Raw genomic sequence first — 23,813 nt, 5'->3', positions numbered from 1 at the left:
TGTCAATATGGTCCAAAATCTCTGAGGAATGCTTCCAGCACCTTGTTGAATCTCTGCCACGAAGAATTGAGGCAGTTCTGAAGGCAAAAGGGGGTCCAACCCGTTACTAGCATGGTGTACCTAATAAAGTGGCCAGTGAGTGTATATATATATATATATATATATATATATATATTTTTTTTTTTTTTAATTGTTTATTTTTATATTAATATATTTGATCATTTCTGAATTATTTTTAAAAGCCATCTTTCTCTCAATTACTCACTAAGTTTCCCAAACAGCTCAACTCCCAGAGCTGCATAGATAAAGAACAGAAGCATGAACAGCAGACCCAGGTTTCCCACCTAAAACAAAACAAAAAGAAATGACACACAACAATACAGTGCAGTTAACAATAAAATAATATAACAAAGGAAAAATCAGTATTAATATTATTATATACTGTCTATAGTAGCTTTGTAAACATATCTACAATTAAAGGGAATCTGTCAGCAGACAAAGACAAGTCCAGCAATACCTTTACATGGGTCCAGCAATCCATTACCCCATTACTGAAAAATCAATGTTTTAGTTAATATGCAAATGAGCTTAATGAACTATGGTAGATCTGAAGCCTCTGTCACTCCAGCTCTATTTCCCATGTAGCTGTCACCTCCTTGTGCTTGACTGACAGTCTCTAAGCTGTCTGACTTTATTCAAAGGCGTCATCAGTCAAGCAGGGAGGAGGAGGCATTTAGTGGGGCATAGAGCTGGAGTGGCAGAGGCTTGAAATCTACAGCCTCATTTTCACTTCAATTGAAACTCTGATTTCTCAGCAATGGAGGAACAAACTGGCCATGTAAACATATTGCTGGACTTGTATTTAGAAGACAATTTTAAATGTATACATTCATATGTAAATTGTTTGGGGAATTAAATTCTGCTGTCATATTCCCATTAATGGCAAAGTCTTATTAATCAAGGCCCAGTTTAGGATGACTCGTGGTGCACTACCACTATCCATGACGAGTAGTCAAAGATTAATATACAGCTTGCACCTTACTGGAATCATGTTAATATTCTGCAACATTCAAAACTCTGTGTCTTTATGGAAAGGTGATGGGCCCGATTATATGTCAAATGGGCTCATCAGGCCAGGATACAGATAAAGCCTATGCAATATTTGATCATGGACTGGAGCTGGTACAAATCACCAAAAAGGACGATATTAAAGGGGAAGCTCTTAAACAGCACCACACCCATCCAAAGGTTCAGTTTGGTATTATAGCTCAACTCCATTAGAGTGAATGGGTCTGAGCTGCAATACCACACATAACCTGTAGACAAGTAGGGCACTGTTTTATGAACAAAGCAGCAATGTTTGTTTTTCATCTTGGATAACCCCTTTAATATTGGATTGTGAAAAAGACTTAACTATTATCAGAAAGTGCTGACTACAGATTGTTAGATTACATTGTTGGCAGGAACTTTAACATGGCCGCGAAACGATAAATCTGTCATAGTTTGTGTGGTCTATGAAAATAATCAGACTCATCACACGTTGCAATATTGTGAAACATCTTGCTAACATGATCAGACAAGGCAAATCGTCATCATCTGCCATAGACTCTGATGCTGCAGGGAGCGGAGACAACAGCCATGCAGCTTCTGTGCCGATTAGTGACTTTAGGAGACTATATGGTGAGTAGGACTAGAGGGAAAAGAGCGGGAATGGGTCTATAAATTGGGAAAATGCATCAGTGTGTACTGAAGGTCCCGGGAGATTTATCAAACGCATGAGCACGAATATGAAGTAAGAATCAGCTGGCCTGATGTCGGAGCGGTGATCTGATTTGAAATCAATATCGTTGTTGTCTTTTTCTTGTTCTCCTCTTAATGATCACCTGCCTAAGATTCCTAGGGAAAAGGCTCGCTCGGGGCCAACTCATCCATCAGGAGACTGACATAAATCTCATTACACTTTCTGTCATCCACAACTCTTTAAAATGAAATGCATCTGGAGTTTTCATTGTCAATTATGCTGGTGTGGGGAGAACAGTTCCCTTAGGGGTAAGAGTATGGTTGATTGGAAGCAATCAATAGTAGATGAAGAGGAGTATTGATCTAATAGGTGGCAGCTCTGTTATGATGACATAGCTGAAGAAAGGAAAAGGGAAGACAAAGAAGGCAACATGATAAGGGACTAACAGAGAATTCCATTCACTGCAGTTAGAGCTATCATTGATGTAGACTATCGGGGATTGACTACAGTACAACCTACACTACTGAGAGGCCTGAAAGGGGTTGAACCACAATAAAAGTACATTTTAATTAATAGAGCTTAAATTAATAATAAGTTCCACAATTGGTTGTGTTGAAAAAATGATCCTGTGGTGAGATAATCATTTAAATGTACCCCTGCTAAGTATTGTGTGTGACGTTCAGGAGCGGACAACGTCCAAGAGTGGACCCTCTGGGTCACGGATCTGGAGCCCTTGGGCCGAGCACGCCAGGTGATGACCGACCCCTATACAGGGATCGTTAGGGGCAGGACCTCAGAGGTCAGAACCGCGACAGCCGGTACCAAGAGGGACGGCTCACAGGAGGTACGGATGAGTGAAAGGTACAGGACTGAGGATAGAATGCAGAACGGGGTAGGAAGTGCAGGTCAAGGTATAGAACGGAGACACGGAGTACAGGACTGGGTGCTGGAGTACTGGACAGAGATACGGAGTACAGGACTGGGCACTGGAGTACCGAGTGAAGACACTGAGTACAGGACAGGGCACTGGAGTACAGGACGGGGATACGGAGCACAGAACTGGGCACTGGGGTTCAGGACGGAGAAACAGAGTACAGGACAGGACACTGAGTACAGGACGGGGCACTGGAGTACAGGACGGGGATATGGAACACAGAACTGGGCACTGAGGTACAGGACAGAGATACAGAGTACCAGACGGGAACAAGGCAGGAATAGGAGGAAGGTTACAGGAAGGCTCCTGCAACCCGGCCAGAGCACCGCAGGCAAGGCACACGATAATCAGGCATCTCCACCATCTTGGAGATGCCTGATATAGCCTGTGCACAGCTCTCATTGGTGGCCTCACAGCTCTGGGCGGGCGCTGCAGGGTTAAGGAACCCTCAGGGCACGCGCCCGCGCCCTAGAGAGAGTGCACATGGCCCGTCTGCGCCAGGAGAACGGGAGAGAGGAGGAGGCGGAACCAGCGCGAGGTGAGTGACGGGTGAGTGCTGGCAACGGCGGGCCCCGCCGCTGCTGGAGCGGCGGCTACCGCCACAGCCGTGACATTGTGCAATGGCTGCGTCTATCCATGCAGAGATGCTCCAGTTCATGGTTGGCACATACCATAGGTCCTGGCCGGGGGAGATAGCATAAGTTATTTATGACATGTGAGTATATAGATGAAACAGCAGGCGAACGCAGCTGCTGCTTTCTAAGGTAACACATTTCCCCTGCCTGTTTTATCACAGGAGTGAGAGTTTACATCGCATCTCTTGATTTCTGAGCTCATAAATCAGGTTGGTGATATAGGAATTGATCTTATATGTCACTGACTTGATTTTTGATGAGCTGAAAGGCCTGGTTGTGTGGCAGAAACACTCATTCTTAGAATTAAACAAGTTAATATGTTACCTCAGGCGGGGAAATATGTTACCTCAAAAACCAGCAGCTGCGAGCCCTTGATGTTTTGTCTGTACCCTCACATTATTGTTACCCCCATCCCCCAGCCAGGAGCTGCGGTGTACGTTGGTCTCAGGTATTACACAGTACATAACAGGGTCACATATCATCTCAGCACAGGAACATCTTTTTAACATATCCAATTGTGAAACTTATCATTAATTAAATTAATTTATTAAAATTTACTTTTTTGTGGGGCAACACCTTTAATGGTCACTCTGCCATGTAAGAAAATACTACTGCTTATTATCTTTATAGTGTGACATTGTTATGTTTATTTTACCTGTATTGTTCACATTTTCTCCTTTGATAAAGGGTTGCTCCTACTACTTTTATATTGATCACTTATCCTACGAATAGGTCATCAATATCAGATTGATGTGGCTCTGACACCCAGTATCCCAACTAATCAGCTGTTCTCAGTGCCGGTGGCTGCTGGATGTTAGCAGTTGTGGAGCTGAACACTACAGCTCCTTCTACTGTGTAGTGGCCGCTAAGAGGTACTGCAGGTCCACTCTTATTACGTCAACAATGATAAAGTAATGAAACAACCTTTAACTGCGTCACTGCTGTTAAATCATGGTGTCAATTATTTCATTACAGTGACATTACGATGTTCATTACTGCTGTACTCTCATATTGTGTTGTCCCTTGTGACGGATTTGCTTTTATTATAGCCAATCCCTAATCTCATTATTTTTATTATTGTCTTGTTTGAGTATATTATTCATGTTCTGTGACAAGTTGATCGGCCTTAGTACAGAGTTCAGAACTCTAAACCATTTTAACCAAAATCCATAGTGAAGCAAGAATTTGCTGACCTAGACCCCTATAACAGATGAAAATGGCTTTTAGTACACATAACGATCTAATATGTACAGGAACTTTCCCAATTTTCATCCACTATAATCTGCCGTTCACTCTTTTTCAGTAGGAGGTTCCTATTTATCCTCATGCTGCCAGCACTACAGGTGCTGGAACTTCCATGCCCTCACTTCCAAGAATGAATTGTGCCTATTGTTGTCTATTGGTTTACGTGCCCTGAATTAAAAGCCCAATTCTCTCATCTCTTATGCCTTTAAGCAGTTTGACTGACAGGAGAGCAGGAGAAGAGAGACAAAGACCTGCCGCCACTTTCTGTCATCTGTCTCTACTAGAGATGGATTACACATATGTTAAAAAAAAAACCCTAATAAAATATGATGTGCAGCAGCAGTAACCATCCATAGCAGCACCTAAAAGGCAAACTGTGGGACCCACAGATTGCACCCCACTATTATACTATGTACTTGATGCCGAATTATTATTCATATCAGTATGTTTTACATAACAGCTCAAATAAACACTAATACCAATTGGAAATGTCAAAATACATAATCCATAGTGAGAAATCCATTGTGACATACATTGGAGAATTCTGTTATCGTCTGCTCACACAGTGGGAGATTAGAGGGGAGTGGAGAACCACTCAGACACGACCACAGATCCGGTATAAAAATATATAATATATCTTTATTGGGACATACAAACAGAACCTAGACAAACAATGCTAAAGTGCACAGGATAAATCCACGCATTATGGAAAACACAGCGGATCTCCCTAGATCATGCAGATAGTATAGTCCAACTAGGACAAAAAATTCTCCTCACCAAGATATACCATAAAGACACTATACTCCCTATCATTAGTCCTAATCACATAGTATACACATACTAATACAAGGTCAATGGATAAACATAGACAGATATATATGTACATAGACACTGGAGCAGGGCAATGATACTACATAAACATATTATCAAAAAGGTCACTATAATAGCGGCTAAAGGATGTCACCATCAGCATATAACACCCAATGGTGGTGTGGCATCCTCATTATAACCATTACATATGTAATATATTGCAACCAGGCCTTATAAGGGAGATGAAAAATATTTGAGGGAAAAACTCTCTAACCCTCACCCTCCATGACCAACAGGAGTGACGATGCTACCATGCACAAAATGACAGGCAGCAAAAAAAACGGTAATATTACCAAAATGTACAATGGTGGGTGAGGAGTCACAGGGGAGACCGCACGTGTGCCCCGACGCGCGTTTCGGAGGCTCGTCCTTCGTCAGGGGGCGTCAGTGGGAGGCATATTCAGGTTCCTCCGGGGATACTCGGATGCATTATTAACACTATTAACACTATTCTCAGCTGCTGATTTATGCTTTTATGCCCAAAGTGCCAATGTAATACTGTATGTCATCAAGACATTTCTGTGGCTCAGATTTATCAAGCTAAAAATGTCAAAATTTTTGTGCAATTTGAGCCAAAAGTCTTTCATGGCTTGTGCCCTATTTAGACACTTTCTGCACCTTACCCAACAAGTGGGTGTGGCATTGCTGAAAGAGGCATGGCTTAGCATGACGGCCCGTAATCTGATTCATAGTAAGTCAACTAGAGATGAGTTAATCTGCTAAAATTAATTTTCATGAAACAAATCCAAAGTGGAAAAAAGAGCCGGGCTGAATAAACCGTGCTGACCAGAAAAAAACGCACCTTCGGCAGTCCATATAATAAAAAACTTCTTTAATAAGCCGGGCTTTCCATTGTTGTGACTCACACAACTTCAGCAGGTGAGTCTAACTGATTGGGCTTGCTTGCTATTGTGGTTCTTCTAGACTATACACCCTATGTGCGCTTTCCATTTTTGTTTTTTCTAAAATTAATTTTCAGCAACTTTGCTCGATTCAGCCTGCAGATATGATTGGGAATAGAAATTAAATAGAATATTCCATGAAAAGATATTTATTATGGTCTGAGGTATTTTCAAACTTCAAAGCATCATAAATGAAGGGAAAAAAGGGGTTAATAAACAATAACATTATATACTCACCTGTCATAGGACCACCTCTCACTTGTCCTCTCACCACCTTAGTTCCCAGATCTCAGCACATCAGCTTTTTGACCTGTCGGCACTCCCATCCTGAGCCGAGGCCCGAGATTGCCTCAATGTGGTCAAGTGGGGGCGCAACACGGCATTGATATTAATGATATGCATCAACCCATGCAGTCATGTGGAAGTGCTAAGCTTGTCATTAGCATTCGTCACCACCCACATGACCATATGAGGCCAAATACAGGCCTAAGTACTGGAAGGTAGCACCATAAGATTTGAAATTTGGATTGGTTCAAGAAAGGGAGCAGAGGCATAAGGGCAAGTGAGGGAGGTGTTCCTAGAACAGGTGAGTATATAAATATTTTTTTTGTCCCGGAACAGTGCTTAAAAGAACATATTCTTTTGAATCAAATTACAAAAATTTATAAAATGTGTGATTCACATGAATGGTAAAATTTGAGGAAACATAACAAATTTTTTATGAATTGATGTGCTCATCACTAATGTCAACTAATAGTGTAGACTTGACAGTGGCGAACCGAGATTAAATAGCTGTTGTGTTTATGATGATTGTTCTGCCCATTCTGTGCAGCAAGATATTTTAAGTGCTGTTCCAGCTATGGCCATTAGGTGTCATAGTTGCCTTTCTCTTTCTTATTCATTTGTTTGGAATCTGCTGTTCCCCCAAATGGTTAACTTATCAGAACCACCCCTTCTTCCTGCCCGGGTTTGCAGCCTGTAACCATTCTTGCCGAACTCCTGAGTAGCCCACATGTGCTCAGCTCCATGCAAAACCACTGCTTATAACAAGTGGATTCCGGTAAGGTTTAATGCGTTTATGTAAACTATGCTATGCATCTGTGTTAGCTGGCAATAATGCATGCCTCATGATGTTTGCAATGCATGTTCAGCTCCTGTAATGCTAGTACACTGCATGATAGTTATATGCATCCTCTATTCAGTGAGTGCAAAGCTGGCAGTCATTAGATGTTTTAGATATCTTTCTCTTTTACTGCTGTGTATGTTGCATTGCTCAGCTTCTATATTATGCATGCTACCGATATAACAGCATCCTGTATCATTGCTACTGTTGTGATAGTACCTTGTATTGCTGTGATTACCTGCCAGTATTTGTGTATTGTATATTATCTACCAGTACTGACATGCTGCATTATCTGTTTCTTATAGTTTTTACCTGAATCATCCATAACTGTGTTCAACAATCTCTGATATCATCTACAACAACCCCTGATCTCATCTACTACTGTTTTCTACTATACCATCTGTTATCATCTCCCATTGTTGTCCAAATCATCCCAATAAATATAGACTTAAGCACTCATACAGTCTTGTTTCTAGGAGTGGATGAAAGGTTAAGCCGTATGCTGGAATCCACACAGCGTCATACGTGGAAGAAGGCAGAACAATGATTCAGGCGATCGTTTGGCCGCCAGTCATCTCGACCACCTCTCCCATATCCAGTAGTCCTTGTTCGGTTAAGCGTTCCTATGTTCTGTATGTAAAAGCCATCGCCAAAGATTTCTGGTTGTGGCTTTTCTCCAGGAGACAATTCGGTTGACGGCCCAAAATTGGATGTGCCGGATTGATATTTCCCTTGACAATAAATCGTCCGGGGCTACCATAAACATTAATCTGTCGGCTGAACCTGCCAATATCACTTTTTTGGCTAACAATAGTCTAAAGTTTAGGGTGAGCTTAAAGGTGCGGAAGATTTATTGAACAGCGTGCACCACTAAGATAAATCTGGCAGTTTTTAAACTTGTCCAGTCAAATTCATTTTAGCATTTGTGTTTTTGTCTAGGCGTTGGTGTTTTTTCACTTTGCGATGAATTTTGCTTTTAATTTATAGTCTACTAGCTGAAGAGCCCGGCGCTGCCCGGGCATAGTAACTAACTGTGGTTAGTTATAGCAAATTATAATTATCCTCCATCCCATAGTCCCATGCCCATATACCCATCATACATATCCACGATCCCATAGGCCCGTGCCCATATGCCCATCATAAATATCCTCCATCCCATAGTCGAGTGCTCATATACCCATCACACATCCTCCATCCCATACTCCCATGCCCGTATACCCATCACACAGCCTCCATCCCATAGTCCTATGCCCATATACCCATCATACATATTCGCCATCCCATAGTCGACTGCCCATATACCCATCACACATCCTTCATCTAATAGTCCCATGCCCATATACCCATCATACATATCCTCCATCCCATAGTCCCGTGCCCATATACCAATCATACATATCCACGATCCCATAGGCCCGTGCCCATATACCCGTCATACATATCCTCCATCCCATAGTCAAGTGCCCATATACCCATCACACGTCCTCCATCCCAGAGGCCCGTGCCCATATACCCATCATACATATCCTCCATCCCATAGTCGAGTGCCCATATACCCATCACACATCCTCCATCTCATAGTCCCATGCCCATATACCCGTCATACATATCCTCCATCCCATAGTCCCGTGCCCATATACCCGTCATACATATCCTCCATCCCATAGTCCAGTGCCCATATACCCATCACACATCCTCCATCCCATAGTCCCGTGCCCATATACCCATCATACACATCCTCCATCCCATAGTCAACCATTATGACATAATAATGAGCGGCGAGGCTTGCAACCTATGATGACATCAGCGTAGTCATGGCAACTATTATGACATCATAATGAGGGGTGGGGCTTGAAACACACACACTTTTTCCCCATTATGTAGATAGGGGCAAAATTGTTTGGTGAATTGGAACGCGCAGGGTTAAAATTTCGCCTCACAACAAAGCCTAAGACACTTTCGGGGTCCAGACGTGTGACTGTGCCAAATTTTGTGGCTGTAGCTGCGATGGTGCGGATGCCAATCCCGGACATACACACACACATACATACATACATACACACCCACATTGAGCTTTATATATTAGATTTTATAGCCTATAACCTGCAGTAACCACCGATCGACCAAACCGCTGCACGACCAGCTCTACCCTCGCCTACTGTATTATCACCCATCCCTTGAAGATTGTGAGCCCTCGCGGGCAGGGTCCTCTCTCCTCCTGTACCAGTTATGACTTGTATTGTTTAAGATTATTGTACTTGTTTTTATGTATACCCCTCCTCACATGTAAAGCGCCATGGAATAAATGGCGCTATAACAATAAATAATAATAAATAATAATAATAATAATATGTGATCATTACCTGTTTTTTATGTTCGGGCTAAATCTATCAGCATAGGTAAAATGTACCAGACTGGAATCCAGGTTGGATAAGGATTGCCAGGATTTAATACAAATGACCTTTCAGCTGAAGGCAGGATTAGATCTAAATGGGTTTTAAAAGGGTTGTTTAATGACTGACAGCCCCTTTCATATGGAAGTTACATAGATTTTCCTTTTACAAGGATTAACATTTCTTAACATAAATCAGGAAAATCCCCATAGATGTTAGATATTATAATTCATACTTGCTAACTTTTCAGAAGGTATGTCAGGGAGATTCTGAAAAGAGATAAACAAAACTTCATGCTAAATTTTTGACCTTATGCCCCGCCTGCTGATATTGGAAGTTATGCTCATGTTACGTTTCTGCTATACATTTGTGGCCCCATCAGAATTCCTGAAAAATGTGATCTAAACGGTAGCCAGAACACAGGATTTCACTATAAGGCTGGAGTCACAGACAAGGTAGAAAAATATGGACCGTATTTTACGTCCGTAATACGAATAAATGGTCCCTAAATAGTGCTCTGTATGTCATCCGTTGCCAGGGTGTGGCAGCGTATTTTTCTCATATAAGCATCCGTATGTAATCCGTATGGCATCCGTATACGTTTTTTTTCGCGCAGGCTTGCAAAACGGACATATAATGGAGCCCAATGACAGGTTTTCAAATCCAAACGAAAGAATAGATCTAAACACATAGAATACATATCTATCTATCTATATATATACACATACATATACATATATATATATATATATACATACATATACATGTCATTGAGACACATATATATATATACACTCACTGGCCACTTTATTAGGTACACCTGTCCAACTGTGTGTTAAGACTTAATTTCTAATCAGCCAATCACATGGCGGCAACTCAGTGCATTTAGGCATGTAGACATGGTCAAGACAATCTCCTGCAGTTCAAACCGAGCATCAGTATGGGGAAGAAAGGTGATTTGAGTGCCTTTGAACGTGGCATGATTGTTGGTGCCAGAAGGGCTGGTCTGAGTATTTCAGAAACTGCTGATCTACTGGGATTTTCACGCACAACCATCTCTAGGGTTTACAGAGAATGGTCCGAAAAAGAAAAAAAATCCAGTGAGCGGCAGTTCTGTGGGCGGAAATGCCTTGTTGATGCCAGAGGTCAGAGGAGAATGGGCATACTGGTTCGAGCTGATAGAAAGGCAACAGTGACTCAAATTGCCACCCGTTACAACCAAGGTAGGCAGAAGAGCATCTCTGAACGCACAGTGCGTCGAACTTTGAGGCAGATGGGCTACAGCAGCAGAAGACCACACTGGGTACCACTCCTCTCAGCTAAGAACAGGAAACTGAGGCTACAATTTGCACAAGCTCATCGAAATTGGACAGTAGAAGATTGGAAAAACGTTGCCTGGTCTGATGAGTCTCGATTTCTGCTGCGACATTCGGATGGTAGGGTCAGAATTTGGCGTAAACAACATGAAAGCATGGATCCATCCTGCCTTGTATCAACGGTTCAGGCTGGTGGTGGTGGTGTCATGGTGTGGGGAATTTTTTCTTGGCACTCTTTGGGCCCCTTGGTACCAATTGAGCATCGTTGCAACGCCACAGCCTACCTGAGTATTGTTGCTGACCATGTCCATCCCTTTATGACCGCAATGTACCCAACATCTGATGGCTACTTTCAGCAGGATAATGCGCCATGTCATAAAGCTCGAATCATCTCAGATTGGTTTCTTGAACATGACAATGAGTTCACTGTACTCAAATGGCCTCCTCAGTCACCAGATCTCAATCCAATAGAGCATCTTTGGGATGTGGTGGAACGGGAGATTCGCATCAGGGATGTGCAGCCGACAAATCTGCGCCAACTGTGTGATGCCATCATGTCAATATGGTCCAAAATCTCTGAGGAATGCTTCCAGCACCTTGTTGAATCTCTGCCACGAAGAATTGAGGCAGTTCTGAAGGCAAAAGGGGGTCCAACCTGTTACTAGCATGGTGTACCTAATAAAGTGGCCAGTGAGTGTATATTTATATTTCACAGAGTTCTTCATAGCAGAATAGCCGCTAATTCAATTGCCGGCTTCTGTCAAATCATTCCCCAACCCGACATGAAATGACACATGGTTTACATACAGTAAAGGATTTAATTTCATGTTTTTTTTACATGTCCCTTACTAATAATTAGATGAGGGTTTGTGTGCCAAATTTGGGAGGTGTAGGTGTTAATTTAAGGGGTTAATTCATTGTAAAAAAAATGCGTGTGCTCCCTCTGTAATTTGTCAACCAGAGAGGTAAAGCAGGTGAGTGAGGGCAGATTTTAATAGCCATGAGAGGGACCATTGTTTTTGGCCCCCCTGGCTACAAAAATCTGCACCAGACACCCCAGAAATGGCGCATCTATAAGATGTGCCAATTCTGGCACTTATCCTCTCTATTCCCATTGCCCTGTAGCAGTGGCGAATGGGTTAATTTAATAAAGGGTTAATGTCACCATTCGATTGTAAGGTGACATTAAGCTGATTAATAATGGAGAGGTGTTAATAAGACACCGATCCATTATTAACCCTATACTAAGAAAGGGTTAAAAACCACACACAGACATTAATTAAATAGTCTTTCAATTAAATAAATACACCAAGTTTTTGACAAATTTTTATTAGTCTGGTAATCCTAAGAAAACCATGACCTGCAACAAAAATAACATAAAAAATCACCAATATCCTTACCTCTCCGCTATTCAGTCATGTCTCACGCTGCAATCCATCAGAAGTGGTTAAATAGTTAACAATGAGGACTGGTGCTGATGCGACCAGCCTCACTGTAATCTACTACAAAATGAATTGATTCAGCTCTGCGCAGCCTCAATGGCTGCCTGTAGATGAACTAATTACCGTGGGAAAGTTTCTGACTTTTTTCCCATGGTTCATTCACAGATCAGCAGGGGACTCCCTGCAGCCTCAGTGACGTCAGCAGGAGTCCCCGGCTGATCTGTGAATGAACTAATGACCGTGGGAAACAAGTCAGAAACTTTCCCACGGTAATTAGATCACCTACAGGCAGCCATTGAGGCTGCGCAGAGCTGAATCAATTCATTTTGTAGTAGATTACAGTGAGGCTGGTCGCATTAGCACCAGTCCTCATTGTTAACTATTTAACCCCTTCTGATGGATTGCAGCATGGGACATGACTGAACAGCGGAGAGGTAAGGATATTGGTGATTTTTTATGTTATTTTTGTTGCAGGTCATGGTTTTATTTAGGATTACCAGACTAATAAAAATTTATCAAAAACTTGGTGTATTTATTTCATTAAAAGACTTTTTAATTAATGTCTGTGAGGTTTTTAACCCTTTCTTAGTATAGGGTTAATAATGGATCGGTGTCTTATTGACACCTCTCCATTGTCAATCGGCTTAATGTCACCTTACAATCAAATGGTGACATTAACCCTTTGTTATATTAACCCATCTTATAGATGCGCCATTTCTGGGGTGTCTGGGGGCAGATCTTTGTAGCCGGGGGGGGGCAAATGCAATGGTCCCTCTCATGGTTATTCAAATCTGCCCTCACTCACCTTCTTTACCTCTCTGGTTGACAAATTACAGAGGGAGCACACGCATTTTTTACAACGAATTAACCCCTTAAATTAACACCTACACCTCCCAAATTTGGCACACAAACCCTCATCTAATTATTAGTCAGGGACATATAAAAAAAAACATGAAATGAAATGGTTTACTGTATGTAAACCATGTGTCATTTCATGTCGGGTTGGGGAATGATTTGACAGAAGCCGGCAACTGAATTAGCGGCTATTCTGCTATGAAGAACTCAGTGAAATATAAATATATAAATATATGTGTCTCAATGACATATATATATATATATATATATATATATATACACATATATATATTCTATGTGTCTAGATCTATGCTTTCATTTCTTTATTAAACCTGTCAGTGTGATTTTACTGTATCTCGCACTGAATTGCCGGCTTTTCTAAAAGACACCGGGTACGTATTTCTCGCAAGTCACACGTGTGGTCCATGTGTAATGCGTATTTTTAGTGCACCCATAGACTTGCATTGGCGTATTACGGTCGTAATACGCTGACAATCGCAGCATGCTGCGATTGGCACGGACCGTAGAAACTACGTGAGAAAAATACAGCTGATAGGAGCTGCCCCATAGAGAATCATTGGTCCGTGGGCAATGCGTTTTTTTATCGCCTCTCACTCGTCCGTATTCCTCTCTAGTGTGATGTCAGCCTAATGTGAAAGATCGCGTCATTTTTACTCCGTCTGGTCTCTGTTCTTAGGCTACTTTCACATTAGCGTTTTTTAGCGCAGCGCTTCGTGAGCAACAGAAAAGCATGCAAAAAAACGCATCATGCGTTTTGGATGTGTTTGCGTTTTTTAGGCGCAAGCGTTTCAACCAGTTTCAAGCCATGTTAACTCTTAAAACGCATGTGCTTTTTTAACACAGGTGTGCACATGTCCATGCGCATGCCTGCGTTCCCACAGACTGTAATGCGTTATTTTGTTGCATTCCATGTGCAAGTGTGCACTTTTGTGCCCACCTAAAAAGATCGGTTCGACCAGAACAAGGCCAAAGTGAGTTCATCTGCTTCATTGAAGTCAATGCCTTTGATGGGATTTTAGTCTAAATTCCACTTTTCAACGTGGCAGAAACATAATAAAGTTTACAAACGTGGCAGAAACATAATGTGAACTTGGCCAAAACTAATAAAGATCAGAGACCAGACCCATTAAATAAATACGGACCCAAATCTCTTGCTAAATGCAGATCTCCAGACTAGACACATAAAATAATTATGAAGCCATGATTACACCACCAAAATATAAACTTCTGTAGAGATCATACATGAATAAAGATCATCTGACGCTAGTCACTACTCACAGACAAGCCGTGAGGCTGGATAGTCAAGAGTTCCAAAGTCAAAATCCAGGAGGGTAAAGTAAATCATACATAGAGGGGTTAGACAAAAGCCGAGCTAGGTAACAGTCCAGGGTCAGAATTCAAACACAAGGTCTAAGGCAAATCTAAGGTTCAAGCAACAAAGATCAGAATACAAGACTAGGAGCTCAGAGCACACACACACTTCTTAACCAAAGCTATAATTGACAGTAATCTAAGGCAGGGAACTGCCTAAATAGCCAGGTAATTACTCTACATTGGAGACACATGGATGAAGCCCCACCACATCCTAGCCCTGATTGGATGATTAAACTGTCACTAAAGACAACTAAAAGCTCAGCCTGCCCCAGCATCTGATTGGACGGTTGGGTAGTCCTAGATCATACTGACCGCTCAGCTCATCCCTGTCCTAGTTTGGACAGCAGAACTGTCATTTACTGCATACAGATGCACTGATAGGAGGAATCATGACTTATCATCTAAACAAATACAGATCCATTAATAGCATGCACATTATCATGGGCTTCTGAATAAATATAGATGCCAGAAACCCTATGGTAAAAGAAAACTCAGATCAGACTCCATAGAGAACTTAAGATCCTAGGACAGATATCCCTAACACGGACCCCAGATCACACTCTCTTACTTAAACCCCTAAACCAAACCCGCCCTCATACAAACATCAGACTAAAGCCCTGGATATACTGAAAGATTTGGTTAACCTTTAATAACTTAAAGGAATTGTTCTTTTCTCAGACAACCCCTTTTGAATTCCTCTATTTTCTCCCAGAAAAACAACAACACCTATACTCACCTTCGTTGCTGCCGGTGTTGATATTGGCTCTCCCAGGAATCACGTGATATTGTTATGTCACGAGAAACCTTTAGCCAATCAGCACTGCTTCACTCTCCACTCCTTTAGGCAAATCAAGACAGCCATCCTCCGGATGTCAACTACATCCATAGGAGAGGAGAAAGAAGCCACCACTGATTGACCTCAGGGACTGCATGACTTAATGTCCGTAATCACTGGGAGAGCCAGTGACGACACCGCTGGGACAGCAGCTGAAGTGGGTATAAGTGTTGATAGTTTACTGGAGGGAAACATAGGGATTCAGAAAGGGATGTTCAAATAGTGGACAACTCCTAAAAGATGTCACGGTCACGTGTGTCTGGACGCAGCGAGTACCGCAAGGCGAACCCATATGACACACGTGACCCTGGATACACCGCCTCCAGTTGGGCGAATTTAAATAATAGGACGTGCAGCTGGATACACAGCCTTCAACTGGCGAATTTAGGTATTACACGTATTTATACAATAGTCTGGAAACCCCGCCTCCAGTAAGATGAATTTAAATAATAAAGGGGAACCTGGGTAACATTAACAATGGTGGGCCCTGCGATAGGGAATAGGGACGTGGAGACCTCCTGCACTCCCCTGAGCCAGTGTCCCTGCACTCCTAACGCTCCCTATGCCGGTTCTGCACCGGGCGACGCACGCGTACCTCAAACCCTGACTCACCCTGCACCTAAACCCTCACTAGGGAATTGGTCGGTGCGGAAACTAATCCCACCACTGCACTAAACACACATGAGGAAAGATGACAAAACAGGGGAAACACCACTTAGCTTTGCTCTGTTGCGTACGCTCCAAGCAACAGAGCCCACCACCTGCGTGCATCTTCTACTCCACCCGGATCCATCACCATAACTGGATCCATCACCATAGTGCAGCCTTGGAGCAGAGTCCACCACCAGTTGCAGCTGCCCAGTAAACAGAGTCCCAAAGATGAGTCCAGATTCTGCCAAAAAGTCCAGCATGCTTGAGTCCAGTTTTCAGCAACCAAGTCCAGCATGCTGAGTGCAACTCTCACCATCGTCACCACTCCCCCAAGCCATGCAAGCACCTCCTGCTGACACCATAAACTGCGAATCCACCACGCCATGCCAACCCTCCATGCAGACTCCATAGCTGACTGAACCGCTCTGGATGGACTGCCCAGGACTCTTGTTCAGCTCCTTCATCACCCAGGCTTGCTTCACAAATGACGAACTCACAATATCACCAACAGTGATTGAACACACCTGGCTCTCTTTTATAGAGCCTCACACCTGATTTATAATTAAGTGCACATTAAACCAAAGAAACTAAAGTGCACTACCGGGGCAACTTAGAATGAACGACACCACGTGTAATAATTCTAATGGCCACCGGGGGCAATCAACCTACTTTGGCACCAAGCCAAAGGGAAAAAAGTTCACTTTGTCCATTTACTTGTCAGATCCACCTTGGATCATGACAAAAGACCCCCATTAACAGCCTAATGTCAGCTCAACCCGTCGATATCAATGGGATCGGCCGACAGTTTAATTTGAAAGGGGGCACTGGCCAACTGATGGTCGGTAGAGAACTCAATCGCACTTGTCCGATGTCGAAGTGCTGATGACATTGTCCCTCCCCTTAGATAAGCTTCCAGCCATCGTGTCAGCCAGAGGCTTTCCCCTAGAGAACCCAGAAGTGCTTGACCAAACAATAGCTCTTGAGCATGGGAGAGCTGGCTGAGATGGCTCTTGGATGAACGATTGGTCAAAGCTTTTTATTCCTGTAAAACATTAGCCCTCAAGTTGAATTTGTGTTTCAGATTTTAAAAGACAATACAAAATAAGACATTTGCAACGGAATATCTCCTCCCCTATAAATCTGAATGATGTTGTTTAAGCAGCAGATGTTATAGATTTTTGTTAAGTACGGGGCAGTCATAGAAATTTGTGCAACATATCTGGTATGTGTGACTATATCCTAATGTGCCAGTATGATTTCCTAAGAAAATGTCAAACTAATATAGATCATTGTTGAGACATGATCAGGATTCACCATATACATTTCACGTTTCATAAATGAATGGGAAAACTAAACTTAACAAAAGCGCTCATAGAGCACACAGGTCGGGCCATTGGTTGGCAGGAACATATTTCATTTTCAGCAATAAAAGGATTGTTAAAATGTAATCCATCTCGTCAGCATAGGGCCGACATTGAAGGCAAGGGACGGGATGGATTTTATCTACCCTCTAAAGCTAATTGTACCCTAGCCTTATAGATTTTGCCTTCCTCTGGATCATTATTTTTAACTGAAAGTACATATTGTAAGCCTTTTTCCAGCCTAACCAATTTACCACACCAAGAAAAAGTTAACCTACTTTTTCAGCTTACATTGCCAAATATGACATTTATGATATAAAAACCTCACATTTAAGGTACAATACCAGTGATACAGTTTGAAGGGAATCTGTCACCAGGCTTATTGTAGCTAACCTGAGAGAAGCATAATGTAGGGACAGAAATCCTGATTCAAGTGATATGTTACTTACTGGGCTGCTTGCTGTAGTTTTGATTAAAAAAAAAATCAGTTTTATCAGCAGGAGAACATCACCAGTAAACTTGTTCCCATGTAGTCTTCCATATTCATGAGCTCTGTATAACCGCACCCCCCAACACTGATTGGTAGTTTCCTGTAGACTGTGAGCCCTTGCGGGCAGGGTCCCCTCTCCTTATGTACTTGTGTGTCCCTTGTCTTACACGTTTATTGTACCTGTCTATATTTCCCCTTTTCACATGTAAAGCGCCATGGAATAAATGGCGCTACATAAATGAATAATAATAATAATAATAATAATAATAATAATGATAATAATAATAATGCCTATACACAGTGTACACAGAAATCGGCTAATCAGTGGTGTGGGCGGGGTTATACAGAGCTGAGCATTCAGAGAACTGCTAGATCTGCAACAGATAAAACAGGGATTTTATCAAAACTGCAGCAATTAGATCATTAAGTGATACATCAGTGATCTTACATCATGCTCCTCTCAAATAGGGTAGCAAAAACCTGGTGATGGATTCCTTTAAAATAATTGATATGTCAAATGTTTCAATGAGTCCTTGTGTCTGCCGGGACTAGCTGTATCGCTGTGTCTGGCCACGTTTTGGCATTACAATCACCGCCTATTTGCCCCTGACAGTGCATTTCACTTTGATAGACCTAATCAGAAGACTGTTTTTATGGCGTACGAGAAAAAAATAGACCGATTTTTGGGGGGATTTTCATCAGTGTTTTCATTTTTTGTTTCACCTCTTTTTCTCGAACGCACCAAACAAACAAAAGTTTTCCAATTGTTCATTCAGTAAAATATGAACAACTCCAAGGTGGCAATAGGATGGTATCCGTGTGCTGCTATTTTGTTTCACTGATCCATTGATTTTTATAGGCGAGTTTGATCTGTCAGTCGGATTAAAAACAGCCATGTGATCTTTTTTATGGACACTCAAACATGTGAGCAGTCTCATAGATTATAATCAAGACATGTCATGTTTTACCCATGAAAAATGCAGATAGAACACATATGTGAAAAATGGACGTCTACATCTAAACTTTTTTTTTTTTAATTCTATTTATTTTATGAATTTATATAAACAACTGCACAAAATTATTACAAAGCGTATACAAATAGCCCGGTGCCTCCGCCCGACTCTTGACTGTATCCACAGTCTGGAAGTCGATACAGCTGAAAGTATTGGTGGAGGAGGGAGCCATTTGCTGACGCTCTCTCCTCCTTCATCCTCCCTGTGCTCCTGAAGTCTCAGCGCAGCGGGCACGAAGATGTCACTACATCGCAACCGCTGTGCTGAGCAATGTAGGCCACAGGCTGCAGATACCGTAGCAGAGTTGGAATGGAGAGGGGGGCCATCATGCTACTTGTGAGGCCATCATACTATTTGGTGTGCTATGTGGAGCCATCATACTATTTGGAGGGCTACTTGGGGTGGCCATCATACTGTTTCAAGGCCTATGTGATGGACATGATACTGTTTGGAGGGTTGCATCATGGCCAATTATATTCTTTGGAGGACTGTGTGGGGGACAATTTCACTGTGTACAGGGCTGTGTGGGGTTCATTATACTGTGTGCAGGGTTGTGTGGTGGTCATTATAGTGTGTGGAGAGTTGTGTTGGGACCATTATACTGTCTGTAGAGCTATGCTGGATGCCATTTTACTGTTTGGATGGCTAGTGGTGGCTATTATAATGTGTGCAGGCCTCTATACAGTGTGGAGGCTTGTGTGCGGATCACTTGTCATGAATGTGCCGCACTGTGCTGGGACCTGTGGTGCATCTGAGATTAGAAGATCACAGCCAGGGGCGTATCCAGGGGGGGCAACCGGGGCATTTGCCCCGGGGCGCAGCCGACAGGGGGCGCCATCGGGCTGCCTGATGTGGCGGTCCAAGGAGGAGACTCCCCGTCGGCGGCATTATGCCGCCCCCACACTCAGACTCTCCCGTTCTCTGAGCCAGCTGTCAAACTGACAGCTGGCGCAGAGAAAGTGCTGCGCGTCTGTGTAATAGCGTCTTCAGACGCTAGTACACATACACACTTTCTGACAGACTGTCTCTGACTCACTTGTTGTGAAGGTGTAAGCGCCTCTGCGCCAGTGCGGCGCCACTGCCAGCGGCCAGCAGCGTGATCAGGTCACATAATCACGCTGCGACGTCACACACCGGCTCTTCAGAGGCGAGCTGAGGCAGCGTTGCGGTTGATGCGGTAAGTGCTCCAGACGGGTAATGGAGCTGAAGACACCACCGACGACTGTGCAAGGGAAGATAGGGGGATGGCTGCCTGCAGAGTCCCATGGAATGGATAGGGAGGGAGCAGGGGGAGTTCATTTACTGAGGACAGTGTGTGAGGAGGACTCGGAGCAAGGCCAGGCCCAGGGTGGAGACATATTAATGTGATTTGGTGGAGAAAGATTGAGGAACATATGGAGGGTGGAGGGGGAAACCTGAGGACATTATGGGGAAAACCTGAGGACATTATGGGGGAAACCTGTGGACATTATGGGGGAAACCTGTGGACATTATGGGGGAAACCTGAGGACATTATGGGGGGAAACCTGAGGACATTATGGGGGGAAACCTGAGGACATTATGGGGGGAAACCTGAGGACATTATGGGGGAAACCTGAGGACTAGTGTTGAGCATTCCGATACCGCAAGTATTGGGTATCGGCCGATACTTGCTGTATCGGAATTCCGATACCGACTTCCGATATTTTTTCAATATCGGAAGTCGGCATCGGAATCGGAAGTTCAAAGTTGATTGACAGCCGAAATGACGTCATCATGATGCGTGGTGTGTGCGCATCATGATGCGCCATCATTTCGGGCCTTCCGGGGGTCTCTGCCGGCCTGCCGGGGGGCTGTGCCAGCCTGCCGGGGGGCTGTGCACCCTGTGGGGGTCTGTACCGGCCTGCCGGGGGGCTGTGCCGGCCTGCCGGGGGGCTGTGCTGATGTCCGGGGGTCTGTGCAAGCATCGTCCGATGGGACTACAAGTCCCATCTGGCGATGCCTGCTACCATGACAGTGATTGACAGATTAGCCAATGATGGGACAGTAGTAGTCCCATCATCCGGCTAATGTGTTAAATGTTAAAAAAAAAAAAAAATAATAATACTACATACATACTACATACATACTACATGCATGCTACATACATACTACATGCTACATACATACCACATATATACTACATGCATGCTACATACATACTACATGCTACATACATACTACATATATACTACATGCATGCTACATACATACTGCATGCTACATACATACTACATGCTACATACATACCACATATATACTACATACATACTACATGCATGCTACATGCTACATACATACCACATACATACTACATACATACTACATGCATGCTACATGCATGCTACATGCTACATACATAACACATATATACTACATGCATGCTACATACATACTACATGCTACATGCATACCACATACATACTACATACATACTACATACATACTACATGCATGCTACATACATACTACATGCTACATACATACTACATATATACTACATGCATGCTACATACATACTACATGCTACATATATACTACATACATACTACATACATACTACATGCATGCTACATACATACTACATACATACTACATGCTACATACATACCACATATATACTACATACATACTACATGCATGCTACATACATACTACATGCTACATACATACCAAATATATACTACATACATACTACATGCATGCTACATACAATACATACATAGACATACAGTACATATAACATAGAGTAACATACTTACCAATACTTGTCACATTGTTCCCCGAAGCCATTGTCTTTTACGGAATAAATATTAACATAACAAACCACAAAAATACTCACCCACGATCCGAAGCAGTCCACGAGTGTGTCCCACGACGATCTTGGGTAGAGAACTGCAGCATCAGCTGATGCTGCCGTTCTCTACGGGCTGCAGGAATCCAATGACGGAAGGTAGGTATCCTTCCGCACTGTATTCCTCCGCCACTTAAAAAAAAAAAGTCCCTAGTCTCACTTTATGCCATTGCTGCGTGGGAAATTCCCACACAGCAATGGCATAAAGTGAGACTAGGGACTTTTTTTTTTAAGTGGCGGAGGAATACAGTGCGGAAGGATACCTACCTTCCGTCATTGGATTCCTGCAGCCCGTAGAGAACGGCAGCATCAGCTGATGCTGCAGTTCTCTACCCAAGATCGTCGTGGGACACACTCGTGGACTTCTTCGGATCGTGGGTGAGTATTTTTGTGGTTTGTTATGTTAATATTTATTCCGTAAAAGACAATGGCTTCGGGGAACAATGTGACAAGTATTGGTAAGTATGTTACTCTATGTTATATGTACTGTATGTCTATGTATGTATTGTATGAATGTATTGTATGTAGCATGTATGTAGTATGTATGTAGTATATATGTGGTATGTATGTAGCATGTAGCATGTATGTAGTATATATGTGGTATGTATGTAGCATGTAGTATGTATGTAGCATGCAGTATGTAAGTAGCATGCATGTAGTATATATGTAGTATGTATGTAGCATGCATGTAGTATATATGTAGTATGTATGTAGCATGTAGTATATATGTAGTATGCATGTTGCATGCATGTAGTATATATGTAGTATGTATGTTGCATGTAGTATATATGTAGTATGAATGTAGCATGTATGTAGTATGTATGTAGTATGTATGTAGTATGTATGTAGTTTGTATGTGGTATGTATGTAGTATATATGTGTTATGTATGTAGCATGTAGCATGCATGAAGCATGCATGTAGTATGTATGTAGTATGTATGTGGTATGTATGTAGCATGTAGCATGCATGTAGTATGTATGTAGTATATATGTGGTATGTATGTAGCATGTAGTATGTATGTAGCATGCAGTATGTATGTAGCATGCATGTAGTATATATGTAGTATGTATGTAGCATGCATGTAGTATATATGTAGTATGTATGTAGCATGTAGTATATATGTAGTATGCATGTTGCATGCATGTAGTATATATGTAGTATGTATGTTGCATGTAGTATATATGTAGTATGAATGTAGCATGTATGTAGTATGCATGTTGCATGTAGTATATATGTAGTATGTATGCTACATGTAGTATGCATGTTGTATGTATGTAGCATGTATGTAGCATGTAATTTTTATTTTTTTTTTACATTCAACACATTAGCCGGATGATGGGACTACTACTGTCCCATCATTGGCTAATGTGTCAATCACTGTCATGGTAGCAGGCATCGCCCGATGGGACTTGTAGTCCCATCGGACGATGCCTGCACAGACCCCCGAAGCCTGCACAGACCACCGGCAGGCCGGCACAGCCCCCCGGAGCCTGCACAGACCACCGGCAGGCCGGCACAGCCCCCCGGAGCCTGCACAGCCCCCCGGCAGGCCGGAACAGCCCCCCGGCAGGCCGGCACAGCCCACCGGAGCCTGCACAGACCACCGGCAGGCCGGCACAGCCCCCTGGCAGGCCGGCACAGACCACCGGAGCCTGCACAGACCCCCTGGCAGGCCGGCACAGCCCCCCGAAAGGCCCGTACAGACCCCAGAGAGGCTGTACAAGGCAAAAACAGGGTTT

At 42.9% G+C, this 23,813-nt stretch overlaps 1 protein-coding gene across 1 annotated transcript in view; it reads right to left on the bottom strand.

The window, feature by feature from the left end:
- The window catches only part of CACNA1I (calcium voltage-gated channel subunit alpha1 I), a 665,843-nt gene that overhangs the window by 102,376 nt on the left and 539,654 nt on the right, over positions 1-23,813 (bottom strand). Inside the window, exon 28 of the mRNA XM_073549592.1 lies at positions 266-344. Coding sequence (XP_073405693.1) covers positions 266-344 — 79 coding nt within the window. The remainder of the gene's footprint in view (positions 1-265; positions 345-23,813) is intronic.

Source organism: Dendrobates tinctorius, unplaced genomic scaffold (genome assembly GCF_039654945.1).
Source record: "Dendrobates tinctorius isolate UK_male_01 unplaced genomic scaffold, ASM3965494v1 ptg000159l, whole genome shotgun sequence".
NCBI classification, from domain to species: Eukaryota; Metazoa; Chordata; class Amphibia; order Anura; family Dendrobatidae; genus Dendrobates; species Dendrobates tinctorius.
The sequence above is the reverse complement of the archived record's forward strand: the minus strand, read 5'-3'. Positions and strand labels throughout refer to the sequence as shown.